The 14,346-nt window shown below is 38.1% G+C and overlaps 1 protein-coding gene across 1 annotated transcript; it reads right to left on the reverse strand.

Moving 5' to 3' along the window:
- Window positions 1-6,301: 6,301 nt before the first annotated feature.
- LOC115772967 (potassium channel subfamily K member 17-like) lies at window positions 6,302-13,705 on the reverse strand. Its single transcript, XM_030719435.1, has 5 exons — window positions 13,490-13,705; window positions 11,348-11,462; window positions 9,988-10,154; window positions 9,726-9,894; window positions 6,302-6,555 (listed from the first exon to the last, which is right to left on the reverse strand). Exons 1-5 carry the CDS (start codon window positions 13,703-13,705, stop codon window positions 6,302-6,304), a joined length of 921 nt encoding a protein of 306 aa, XP_030575295.1.
- Window positions 13,706-14,346: the final 641 nt, after the last annotated feature.

Consider the following 14,346-nt stretch of genomic DNA (forward strand, 5'->3'; position numbering starts at 1 on the left):
ATTAGAGGAACTGAAGGTTTTTCACACCCCTTACGTTGTACATGCTTCAGAAAGCAGGAGAATCCAAGCAGCAGTGTGAAATATTCAGGGTTCATGTGGCTGTAGGTTATAATAACAGTGTCACCTGGTTTTTAAGCAGCCTCATTTGCACTGTAGGGGCAACAAGAGCAAATGATTTATAAGCTTAAGTCACTAACACTGAAGCACATAATACAGTATTTACATAACAGTAAACTCTCAGCCATATGTCTGCACAAAGCTTAAGTTTGCTGTCATGTTTCCTGTTTAAACAAAGTATGCTGAGGGTCTGAGTGGAAAGAAAAGTTCTCCTATTTTAAATCTGTTCTTTTTAAATTGGGTTTGCGGTTTTTCAAAACAACATTTCTCAGTACTGTTTGCTGAAGTGTCACAAAAGGTCATAGAGAACATCAAGCAGGTCACAAACAGGAGTACTGAAAGCAAGTCCACATGATGAATCACCCCAGTCTCATGGAAAATCACAAAATAGTCCCGAAATGCGATCTGTTTGTTCATGCACACGAATTTTCCCTTTCTTTAACCAAACCACAACCATCCACCAATGACCCACCACCTAAAGAGAAAAGAAGAAAAACTCAGTAGGCAGCTGAAAGCTACCTGGTTTATTATGGAAGGCTGAGAGTGCCAAAACCAAAAATGAAGAAGGAAGAAATGAAAAAAAATGAACTGTACCCTAAATTCTTTTAAAATAATTGTGGACATTCATTAATTTAGCCCAATGTTTACTGGATGGCAAACATTGAATGACAGCCCTGTTACTTGGATACTGAATCAAAAACTGAAAGAAATGTAGAAAGAAATATAGAAATAAACAGGTTAACTGCATATATATGTAAAATAAAAGAGAAAGAGAAATAAATAAAACCCAAAACAGATAAATTATTAGAAAAATGAAAATACATAAAGAAGCAATTAAATCATAAATACCAATGTATGTCATATTTCATAAATTATTCTTTTTGGCAGTTTTGGTCCTCCATATATTTTCTTTATATTACTCCATAAACTTCAACTGGAACCTGAAAGCTAACATGGTATCAAGCAAGCTAGAGAAGCACTTGGACCTAAAACCTGCTTTAAAGGAGTGCTGGATCTGAACTGGAGGCACTAAGAGCCTTTGATGAGGTGATAGTGACATGGTGGCAGTCCAACATGTAAAAATGGAAGGCGCACGCAGATGGGCTGTAAAAAATGAAAACTTTTCCAGACTTTTTATAATGGCTTATTTTAACCAGGAATTCCTGTTTTTCTGTTGGTTAAAAGTGTAGTGAACATCTAAATGGTACAAAACCATCAAGGCTAAAAATCTGAATACATCTGGTACAAAATGAGAGTTTAGGAAAGCTTGAGGTCACAAATAGCTGTTGTTTCATTGACATTTGAATGGTTTTGTATTTGGTTCTTAAATAAGTCATTTAGCAAAGTTTGTTTATTAACCCTAACCGATATTCATATAGATAATGAGCCCCAAAGTGATTTTCATTGCCTAATCAATTATGACTACATTAGTGCATAGGCACTTATATTTAGCACCTCAGTTTTTCCCACTGCCAGTTGGATCATGTGATAGAAAATCAGTAAAAAAAATAATTAAAAAAAAAATCTTTTTTTTTTTTAACTAATTGGTATAGTTAATGAAGAAAAATTTAGCTTCATATTAGAAATATTCTCTGAGATACAGGCCCTTGAGGTAAATAAGGATGGCAAAATTTGACACTTTTTGTGGCCTTATTTTTTCCAGCATCTTTGCGCCCTCATGTTTATGATGTAAAGTAATAGAAATAAGCATTGGATGTTTTGTCTGTTTTCTAATGATTCGCAGGAGAAAACTTATATCGCATATGAAAGGTCTAATTTTTCCTACACTTTGATGCCAGCTAGACTCATCTCTTATGTCCAAGATTCTTTCTGTGTCAAAATGATTTTATAATAAAGTCATTTTTTAACAATTTCTAAATGTTAAATCTGAGATTCTTTTTGCTGAAGGTATTCTAGGATAATGCTGAGTAATTGAACTTGCTTCATGTATGCAGGAAAGTAAATGGACCGGTACTTATGCAACCGTTCAGTTAGTCGATGACCTGCCCTGCCAGTTGAGGCACAGACACCAACAGGGGGTTATATCAAGCGTCTTTTGTGTGGAGAAATGATTTAGTCCATTGAAAATTGATTTAATATAAAAGATAAATCTAACACTGAAGCTAATTTAAAAAAAAGAAATTAGACATTTTCAAACAAATAGAAACTAACTACAAATCAAAACTAGGCCACTTTTTGTAGTGGCTTTTTTTGGCGCTGGCTCCAGTGGTGGCATTGTTTGAGTTTCAGGATCATGTCCTACTCTGAGCTGTCTGTATTTGGGCCAATGTTAACTTACATTATTGTGCGTGAGTGTGAACACTGAGTAGGTTGTAGGCACCTGATTTTGTCCTCATTCTGCTAGTAGCATTACTGAGATGTGTAGGATTCCTAAAAATCATCCCAAAGACTCTGATGGAAATTATTTTGTGACCAGGTGACACATGAACATTTAAACAGGCTACTTCCTGACCAAGCTGGCCTACACTAACATAACAGGACAGAAGATTAAGTCATGTCTTTATGTGTGTGGCTAAGAAGGGATCTTATTAAAGTAGAAAAGCTGAGCAACAGGGAACCCCTGAGAAGTATATTCCAATTTGTAGTGTGAGCTGAATGCCTTATTTTGTATTTTCCTTTACATGAATAAATGCAGTCACAACATAAAAAGCAGGGAGGAAAAGCATAAAGTGGTAAAAATGAAATGTCTGACTCCCCAGGTTTCTTAGTGAAGGATTCCCACACCTCCCACATATTGTGTCCACTCAGTGGTCAGACAAAACCACCAGCCATCGTTTTCTTCCCTTGGAAATTCCTCAAACCTCTGCTGATAACATTGCATAATAATTGGTTCTCAGACCTGTGGAAAAGTGGGATGAATTTTAAAAGGCACCAGGATCAGCAGTGCCAAGGTATCTAGAACCTAAAATGAATGGTTAAAAAAAACTGTAATAACTCTGGTTCTGAGTTTGGGGCTCAGCTATCTTTGATTTTCCTCTTCCCTCGCAGAGAAAATAAAAATAATTTCACTGTTTTCTCTCATTCTGGAGTTTTTCTCACTTTCCCTCAAACATTTTTTTCCATCACCTCCATCATTTACCCTTCATGCCAGCACTTTCCCACTCATTCATCCCTCCTCCCCATCATCTGGCTTCCTCATTCTCTCCTCCATAATTTTGACTTTCTCTCTGATATGTATGAGCATTAAGAGGCAGACGATACTGTCCTCTCACACTGTCCTATGCCAGTGTGAGAGGAAGTGAGGAGACCGATGTGCTTGGGTTTGTTTGCATTTAATAATTTGGTAGTAACTGTATTTGCGTTTTTGGTTCTGAGTTTAATGGGCAGTTTGTGCACTGTTGGTACAGCGGCGCCACCTAGTGGACACAGATACCGATGTGATTTGCACAACTCCTCTGCAGAGGCTGGGTGAACGTAGCTGCAGTGGATTAGTGCAAAAAAAAAAAAAAATCTCCTGCATCTTTTTCCTAATCACTTTTCCTTGATCTATGAGGTGATGGGAAAAATGGGAAGAATTTTTATAGAGAGCGTGGCATTCAGATAGTCTTACAGCACTCACACAAATGCTCCTTAATCATACTGCAGTAAAACTACAAAATCCTGAAGATGGACTACAAAAACCCCATGCATTCTTAGCATGCATTTAAATGCAACCTTCTCATCTCTCTCCCTCAGGAAATACATTAAGGATAAAAAGAAGCAGAAGCTTTGTCTATCGTAGTAACTTTTAAAACTCTTATTTCAGCTGCTGTTTCATCTGGTAATAGTAAGTAAGTAAATTTTATTTATTTAGCGCTTTTCACAGACAGTAGTCACAAAAGCGCTATACATGCCAAAACAATAAAGACAGTAATTAAACACCATAATAGCTAAAAACTAATAATGTAAAGCTAAAATAATTAAACATCATAATAGCCAAAAACTAAAAATAAATAAAAAATAAAAATCATCTAATCATCTTTGGATTTCAGTAGGGAAGAAGCTGTGGGCCGGAGCATCTTCTTTGACAATACTAACAGTTTTCAGCCAATTATGACACGTCATATTTTCCCAGAACACACTGAGGTCTACTGATTTGTATTATTCAAATGCTCTGCAGTTTAGTGCAGGATAAACAGGTCAGCTTGCTGTACTGTGGTGAATTCACAGTAAAGCTCTGTGTTGGACTGGTGCACAGCAGCTGTGGTCAGCATTACAGGTTACATAAAGAGTAGCAGAGATGAGTTTGAATTTAAGCTGATGATGCTTATATTCATTCACTGAGTTCAACCTTTATTCCAGCAGTATATTGACAGTATAAAGACAGTGTAAACAGTATGCTGTCAGTGTAGGGGATGGAAATCAGATAAGATAGCTCCTGAAATATTGGGTTACATCTTGTTATATTCAGTTCATCCACAAACCAGTAAACCAGAGCAGCACCACAAGGCAGATGATCACAACCTGTACACAAAGAAAATCTACTGGAGCTCACAATAGAAAGTCCCCACGCAGAGCCACTACAACTGATCTCGAGGTTTCCCCACCTGCTGAATCCCACTTTGACCCCTGACTGTACTCATTTTTGTGTCTAGATGTGGAGGCAGAGTCACCCTCTACAATGTAGGCAACAGAAGTTTCTCTTTCACTGCTTGTGTCCTACATAACTCATTCAAGCTGAGCACATTAGGATTAGAATTTAGATTGGAATAACGTTTGTATTCCGATGTAATAATATTATTTTATTATTACATTAAAGTATCATGAGGTTCAGTTAGCTTTGCACAAAAAAGCAACCTCTACTTTCTTACTTTGAGTACATTTCAGAGCCTCTACTTTTTCACTTTTACTTAAGCAAAGAAGTCAATTCAGTACTTCAGCTTTTACCAGAGTATTTTTTTTTTAACACTTCTACTTTATTAAAGACTGTCTGCACTTTTACTGCCTCTGGTGCATGTTGATGGGTTGGTTAGGGATTTAGGACAGGAAGCCCTCCCTCTGTGGTGCCTATCTTTTAACAGTAATTCCAACAGCTGCTAGAAGTGTTGTTTAAACCACAACAGAAACTTCCATGTGTGTATAAGAAGCAGCTGGTAGTGGCAGTTGAAGGTGACTGGTATCAAGATGTTGCTTTTACACATAGGGAATGGGATTAAGATATCACCAATGCAATGTAATATGGGATTGTTATTCAGGCAAGTGCCATTTGAAATAAAGGTATTGTAGTACAAGTGAAATTCACATTTATGTTCTTCAGCTTAATAGGGCTCAGAGCACTCTGGACTATCTTGAGAGCGCCCCCTGGAGAGCAGGAAGTCCAGAGAAGTTCTCTGGTGCAGCCCTTTAAAATTACTCTGACTTTTAAGCTACCTTTCTTCTGATTGGCTTCTGCTTGTAAGATTGGTGGGTTTCTGCACTTTAGATGACTATATTAAGGATATCCCCTCTCTATGATGACACACAGAGCTAAGAGTTGAAAAAACTGAGCGGTCTAAAGCTTTTGGCTTACAGGAATGACTTGTTCATGCGCTGACCCATTTATCTAAAACTTAAGCCATGTTTATTATGAGCATCCACCACTGGAACAGCATATATATGGGAGAAAATAAGGAAAAGCAGAGTAGGTCCTTTGAGAATTTTTAATTTGGTTTGGAAGTGTTAAAACAAAACTTAAGACAATTAATATTATTTTACAGCTTATAAAATGAAATAAAATTAACTTGTCTTTTCCTTCATTAAGCCCACTTAATTTATTGTACAGTATTTCATAACCTAAGAAATTCCATCACCTCTTAAGATATGCTGAATAATAATAAATCTCCAGCCTCCATCGGCCACTGAATCCCTGAGCCATGCAAAGTAAATCACAGCATTTTATAAGACGGTGGCTTTGACTGCAGACAAACTGGTGCCACTGAGTCAGTAAATGACCTGTAGTCAGCAGGATGACCAGGAAACAGGCTGGGGTCTAGTTGCTGAGTCCTTCTCTAGAATTTAATCTAAGGGCTTTATAGTTTAACAGCAGGCACTTAAAACAGTATGCGAATGCTGCTGCCACGCAAACCTGACTCAGCAAAAATGAGCCAATAGTTTGTTGGCAGTTAAGGAGAAAGGGTGTAAAACTGACAAACCGTAGCTCAGGCACACATTAAATCACCACAGACTGGTGCAGGTAATTCTATAACTAGGTGGACTGAGCAGCTGGAGGCTCCTTGATCTCGTCTGCCTCCTCCACCTGTGTCTCGGGGGTTTTATCCTCTGTATTGCCTGACTCCTCCTGCTCACTATTACCCCACCGCATTTTGAAGTGGTTGTTGATCCGCTCCAGGATGTCGATGGAGTGGTTGATAACCAAGGCCAGCCAGGCCAGGCCAAAGAAGATCCACGAGGCCATGAGGACGTTGTACCAATCTGGGTAATCTTTGTCTGGATTACTATCTGCAAAAAAAAAAAAAAAAAAAAATGAAAGGCTGTTGGGTTTTTAAGAGATAAAATCCAGTTTGAGGTCAAGTTGCGTCACAGGTGCAATCATAATGCAATCATGTTTAAAATGTGATTTATTTTTTCAAAGTTCTCCTTGGACCTTCCTTTCTGAACACCTTTAAAACAAACCACCCCTGTAACTTGAACTTCCTTCTGGGTAAGAGAATCAACTTGCATAGAGGCAAATTTGGTGAGCAGGGTGGATGGTAAGCAAAGACTCTGCTGTTTGAGTCTTCAGGGCCTTCAGCTACAGTATTCAGTTGATTCCCTCTCCTGTGGAATCAGCTCCCAGTTTGAGAGACAGTCATCCTCTCATTAACCCCCCCCCCCCCCCCCCCCCCCCCCCCCCAGTATGTGCATTGAGGGTCATATCCTGGTCAAAAAAATGATTCCACGATTGGAGGCATGCACGCACGCACACCAAAAAAAGGAAAGAAAAAAAAAAGAAACAGGAAATTGGAGGTCATACAGGCCTTTATATCTTTAAGACATTCCTACACTTTAACCAATTGATGTGTGTCATCTGGGTATTATCTGCATAACAATGAAAATTGATGCAGTGCTTTCTAATAATACTGCCTAAGGGAAGCATGTATAGTGTAAATACAATTGTTCCTAGCACAGAACCATATGGAACTCTATAATTAACCTGAGTGTGTGAAGAAGACTCCCCATTTACATGAACAAATTGGAGTCTATTAGATAAATATGATTCAAACCACTGCAGTGCAGTACCTTTAATACCTATAGTATGCTCTCATCTCTGTAATAAAATGTTATGGTCGAATATCACTGAGGTCCAACAGGACAAGAACAGAGATGAGTCCACTGTCAGAGGCTGTAAGAAGATCATTTGTAACCTTCACTAATGCTGTTTCTGTACTGTGATGAATTCTGAAACCTGACTGAAACTCTTCAAATAAACCGTTCCTCTGCAGATGATCAGTTAGCTGTTTTACAACTACTCTTTCAAGAATCTTTGAGAGAAAAGGAAGGTTGGAGATTGGCCTATAATTAGCTAAGACAGCTGGGTCAGTGATGGCTTTTTAAGTAGAGGTTTAATTACAGCCACCTTGAAGGTCTGTGGTACATAGCCAACTAATAAAGACTGATTGATCATTTTTAAGATTGAAGCATCAATAATTGGAAAGACTTCTTTGAACAGTCTAGTAGGAATGGGATCTAACAAACATGTTGCTGGTTTGGAGGAAGTAACTATTGAAGTTAACTCTGAAAGATCAACTGGAGCAAAAGAGTCTAAACAAATACCAGCAGTGCTGAAAGCAGCTGAACATGAAGAATAATCTTTGAGATGGTTATGAATAATTTTTTCTCTAATGTGTAAAATTTTATTTGTAAAGAAATCCATGAAATTACTACTAGTTAAAGTGAAAGGAATACTTGGCTCTACAGAGCTCTGACTCTTTGTCAGCCTGGCTACAGTGCTGAAAAGAAACCTGGGGTTGTTCTTATTTTCTTCAATTAATGATGAGTAGTAAGATGTCCTAGCTTAATGGAGGGCTCAATAAGCTACAGCATCCAAAGTCGTACACAGTGAGGATGTAAAACTATTGATGAGATAATCTACCTCACTGGGAGCAGAGTTTAGGTAGCTGCTCTGCACTGTGTTGGCACATGGCACTGAAGAGCATAACAATGAAGGAATTAGATCCTTAAACTTAGTTACAGCACTTTCAGAAAGACTTCTACTGTAATGAAACTTATTCCCCACAGCTGTTTAATCCAATAAAGTAAATGTAAATGTTACTAAGAAATGATCAGACAGGAGGGGGCTTTCAGGGAATACTGTTAAGTCTTCAGTTTCTATGCCATATGTTAGGACAAGATCCAGAGTATGATTAAAGTGGTGGGTGGGCTCCTTTACATTTTGAGAGAAGCCAATTGAATCTAACAATAGATTAAATGCAGTGTTGAGGCTGTCATTCTCAGCATCTTCATGAATGTTAAAATCACCCACTATAATTTTATCTGAACTGAGCACTAAATCAGATAAAAAGTCTGAGAAATCAGACAGAAATTCTGAGTAAGAACCAGGTGGCTGCCCTTCCCTGAGCCTGGGTCTGCCGGATGTCTTCACCATCGCAAAGAGCAGGTCCTCTACTAATCTGAATATTTGTAGTTCAATACCTGATTGTTCTAGTCTGCATGCCAAAGTATCTTTGGGCATTATACTGAATCTGAGTTACTCCTGATATGCTCATTGGAGTGATTGCGTGCGTGAATGAGACGTGCTGTATGCTAAAGTATTTTGAGTAGAAAAGTGCTAGATAAGAACCAGTCCATTTACCATTCCCTTGATTGTTGAGGTTTGCTCCAGTACTGCTGGAGTTTTACCTTAAAGTATAAAGCAACTTGAGGAAATTGTTGTTGTGATTTGGAACTACAGAAATAAACATGAATTACCAAAAAAAAACAAAAAAACAAAAACAAATGCTGACTTTTAAATATATACTGTGTGCTGGGTGCACAATGGGATGCAGCCTGGTTCATAAACCTACCTGCTTAGTTTTAAATATCTAAATTCAAAAGAGTAGTTTTATTGCTCAAACCTAAGTTGATCTCTATATGTATACAAATACAATAAGTATTTCCACTATTAAAAAAATGCAAATGAAGGGTAAAATGTCATGTGATTAAATAATTGATTTAATGTCTCAGTTTTTCCATGAATTGCTGTGAGTCTGGGCTGCAGTTACAGAGGAAGTGGTGGGTTGGGGGGGTCTGGAAAATTTGGAAATCTACTGGTAATTTTTCAGGGTGACTTAGCCAACAAATGAGTTCAACACTTCCTGTTCCATACAGTCATCATGAATGCAGATGAACTGGCAAATACCATTCCTCTTTTGCTCTCCTCTCAGACTGTTTATTTGCATGCTACTAATGTTTGCAGAGTGACATGTTTGTAAGCCGGACAATGTTCAAATCAGCGAAAATTCCTGCTGGGGACGGGATTTGTTGTGCCCGACGCCACTTATTTATGCTGTTTCTGACTTGATCTGTGTCATGTCTGTTGTTTTTGATGTCTCTTTTGTTCTCTATAAGTATTAATCTTACTAAATGAAGTGCTGACACCGGTTGCAATTAGTCATTTTCTGGAGCTTTACCTGCCACAAAATCTCCAAAGCCGATGGTGCTGAGAGTGATGAAGCAGTAGTAGATGGCCTCTGCGTAGGTCCAGCCCTCTTGCTGCTGGAACACAATCATGGGCGTGATGAAGAAAAAAACCACTCCACAAATGTAACAAAAAAGGTGGATGAAAAAACGGGTACATGTCTGCAGTAAGATATGGGAGGAGAAGCAATGTTAGTCATCCTCCAAAGAATAATCTCTCCTTTTGAAAAAAGTTAAAGACCAGGGCACCCTTACTTTCCGGGTAGTTTTTCTCTCGAGGAAGTCAGAGACGTTCCTCTCTATGAGTAGCATGTACTTGCCCACTCTGTTGAGAATCACAATGTTGAGTGGTATACCGAAGAGTGCAAAGAACACGCAGAAGATCTGGCCAGCTGTAGTGATGGGACTCATGTTCCCATAACCTGCAAAACTATAAATTGTTACTGTGGTGGAAGGAGAACGGTACACTGGAGGAGCATCAAGTTAAAGCATCAAGTCGTTAAATGATTTTCCATGAGACTATTCAGTTCTTAAGTGAGCTGCAAATCTGTCTAGAGGAAATTGTTGAATTAAAACTAATTTTAAAAAGAGTCCTAGAGAAAGCACAGAGCAGCCCAGAAACTGTACATGAGGCCTGTGGCTGAGATGGCAACATGTTTTTTTAAATCACATACTTTTGTCATGGCTGGTGGTATGGAAGGCAGAATAGGAACCCCCAAATGCTGACTTTTAGAACATAACTGAACTTAAATGTGGTTTATTTGAAAAGCGATTGGAAATAATCAACACAGCTAAACTGTACCTGGTCGGGTGCAAGAACTAAACTAAGGAGCAGGGAAACACACAGCATAGTTAAACATTAATGATAACATGATAAAGGAACCAGGGCCAAACGCAAACAAGATATCCACAGGGGATAACGAGGGAGCCAGCAATAAGTGGGGAGCATAGGGGAGGATAGGTGGGTGACGCACATATGAAGCCTAGGCCAGCCAATTTCACAGTCGCTCATTTCCAGCCTTCGCGGTCTTTGTGGGCTTTGAAGGATGCAAACCCTGAATTTGGACACAGCTAAGTACTGACAAAGTGAAACAGGAAACCGTATTAAGACAGAGACACAGATGTGACACAACACTGGGAATAAAACTGAATACAAAGCAAACAAGGCAAGGGACAAAGACACAGAGGGACAAAACAGGCACTGGAATGCAGGGATGCTGGGAAGACAAGGAGAACAAAAGGGAAACAGGAATTCAATGTAAATGACTATAACTAATAACAGGACTCAAAATTTATAATGAACTGAGAATAAAAGCCATGGAGAAACTCAGAAACACAGCAGAAGAATTTATGATAACAGAACCTAAATGAACAAAACACAAAACGCTGGGCAAAAAGTCCAGGACATGACAACTTTTGAGCTGCACGGCTTTCCATACAAACCGTGTATCATCAAATTAAACTATCGAATTCACCAGAGTAATATTTCTTTGTTGAGTTTTATGTAAAAATTAATGTTGGGTTTCTGGCCCAAAGCAATCCACAGGATCAGGTCGGTTTTTAGTCATGAGCACTGCCTAAGTTATATTAAAACTCTCCTTCCCTCATCGCTGACCTATAGTTGTGACCACAGTCGCAGCAAACACAGCTGAGCTGGTGAATTTCCAGAAGCCGTCCGCTGTGTTGTTGCCTTTTAAACTCAGCCCCCGCTTTGATGCATCTTGAACAACCTGAAAAACAAATTAACAATAATAAAAGTAATAATAAACACAACACATTAATAGTTTTCAGCAGTTCTTGACATGAAACAAAACTATTTTCCATCAGATCTTATGACTCACAGTTACGTAACTCCTTTGCATTCTGCTCCAACTTTTTTAAGAGCTACTGGAAGACACTGGGGGATGTGACCTTGCTTTCTAACACTTTATCAGCTGGAGTGCATCTGTTTTTCTGAAGCTGTAATAATAACTAGCTCCTTTAAAACTGAGTTTAAAACATACTTTGACACAGAAGGTAAAATCAAAGGTAGAGTTAACACAGAGTTCTAGCAGGGAAAATGGATGTAAAATTCAAAATGTGTATTTATATTTAAATAAGGAATGGCAATAGAGGAATAAAAACAATGGCAACGAAAGACATGAAACACGCCACCTTTACAGCCTGCTTGGATTTGCTTTGACACAATGCAAATCCAAGCAGTTCCTGTCACTGCCTTACATCACCTGGCAGAAAGTTTCAGCATTACTTTGTGCTTATCATTTCCGCTCCTACATACAGCAAAATATTAATTTTCTAAAATGAATTACAACCTTTAAATTAAGTCTATGGGTTTCCTGGGAAAATGTGTGTTCAATTTAAAGCTGGATAAATCAAGTCTGGTCACACCTCACAGGCAAAGCAGAGAGCAGCACTGAATGGCTGGAGGAGCTGTTATTTGCATGGTAGTTTCTTTCCTCTTGGCCACATAAAAAGAAGATATTTGTGGCTCATTTTCTCCTTTTTTCCCCCCATTACTGCTGCCAGTTAGTTCAGTAGTTTACTGAAGATATAAAACACAGATGAGCTAAAAATCCTACATGTATTTTAAATGTACCTTTTGTAATTACCCTCTTCAAAATATAAAAGAGTAAAACCTTCCCCACCAGGGGGCAGCGTATTACCTGTGTGTGCACCATCTGAAGGTACAAATTGCTTTTGTAAGAAATTAGTTTGAATTCTGTCTATCTCTTCAACGGCACAAATACAAGTTTGACATCTTTAGTCAGTTTTAGAAAGTTTTAGACTATTTAAAACTACATTTAAAAAAGGGATTTATATTTATATGTTGCTTGGTTGACATTCAGATTAAAACCTTTGCAACTGGAGCAGCATTATCATTCTTATAAGGACCTTTTTAATAGCTCTATTTGCATTTATTCAATTCAGTTCAATTTTATTTATATAGAGCCACATCACAACAAACAGGCGCCTCAAGGCGTTTATCGTACCTATACACTTTCCCTAAATATAACAGATATTGTAAAATGTCCTAATGCCATTAATAAGGGGTTTTAGTTACTTTTATCCATAAAGGAGTGGAAAAAAAAGGAAAAAATGACATGTATTTACACAATCATCTCTTTGTTTCAATAAAAATCTGTTTGTTTTTTTTTTTAGCTTAAAGTATGTTTGAACAAATTATAGATTACAGAATGCTAGCATCAGTTGGACATCAAAATATTTTGCAGAAACACAGAAAATGTAAGCTTTTGCAGTGGTGACAGTGCAGTTATAAGTGAAAAATTACCACACAAATTGCTGTAAAATTACTGTAATAAAAAATTGTAGAAGTAGATCACCAAATTGATGGAAGGGAACATTTTTACTGCTAAAAATATCACAACAGCATATGAGTATGATAGCCCATTTGGAATATATATTTACAGATTATTAAATGGATTAATAACTGTCATAATAGCTTATTGAAGTTCCAAAAATCAAAATGTATTAGATTAATACTTCATGTCGATTCACCAATATATAAATCTATATTTTAATATGTATTTGTCAGTCCAAAACATTGAACATCCCTAAAGAGTCAGACTCCATGGTGTCTGCTAGTGTAAATTCATGGTGATCCAGTCAGTTTAAAAAAAAATATATATATAACTTCACATCAGCAGCTTCAGGGGCTGCACAGAGAGGTCTTCTGAAGCACTAAAACACAAGAGTCATATAAATAAATCAATAAATGTACCGCATTTCTGTGTCTCACCTTAGCCACAGCCACCAGGGCGTCTTGGTTGAGACAGGTGTATGTTGTAAGCAGTTTTTCTTTGTTGTTCAGCGCCACGCTGAGGTCCTTCCTACCAAAATCTCCCTCCAACTTCCAGAAAATCACCCCACCAATCAATACATAGGCAACATAAACCACACCGAGCAGAAGGATGAAGGGCACCCGCGCCAGACTGAACATTTCCTTTACTCCCATCTTGGCTGCAAGTGTCTCAGCCTCTGCAGCTGGGAACAGGCAGTTCTGAGGCTTTACCTGCTTTGGGCTTCTCCTGCTGCATTTCAGGCAAATGAACCTCCACCCGTGCTACTGTTCCAATCACACAAGCCCGGACATGCAAATCCAGAAGGACAAAATATGATGAAGCACATCTAAGAAGGCAAAATCTTAGCATTTGAGGCATGGAGTTTGTCAAGTCATTCTTCCCGGTCTAAGACAGATAATGAAACAAATACAATAGGCATAGGTTGTGTGCTTGCATTTAATTCTATACAACAAAATCTATTCAATTAAACTAAGGCACTCCATTTGTTTTTTTTGTTTTCTTGGTAGGTTCCACTCCATGTTTTTGTTAGAATTAACTAAGATACATTAGCAGAAAACAAATAGAGTCTACTTAAGATCTCACAGTGCATTAAGATAATTACTTATTTGAAAAAATAGTAAACATTCGCTCTTTAGGTCTTGAAAAAACTGCAGTTCTTCTAATGGCCACTTGAGGCTGGCTCCAAATGTGACTGAATCGCCACAGAATCCCCTGTGAAAATGTCCAACTCTACAGCAGAAATAAACATGTTTACAGCCTGATAAAAGAACAGCTTGGATCTCTAAAGGTAATT

Source organism: Archocentrus centrarchus, chromosome 22, assembly GCF_007364275.1.
Source record: "Archocentrus centrarchus isolate MPI-CPG fArcCen1 chromosome 22, fArcCen1, whole genome shotgun sequence".
Classification (NCBI taxonomy): Eukaryota; Metazoa; Chordata; class Actinopteri; order Cichliformes; family Cichlidae; genus Archocentrus; species Archocentrus centrarchus.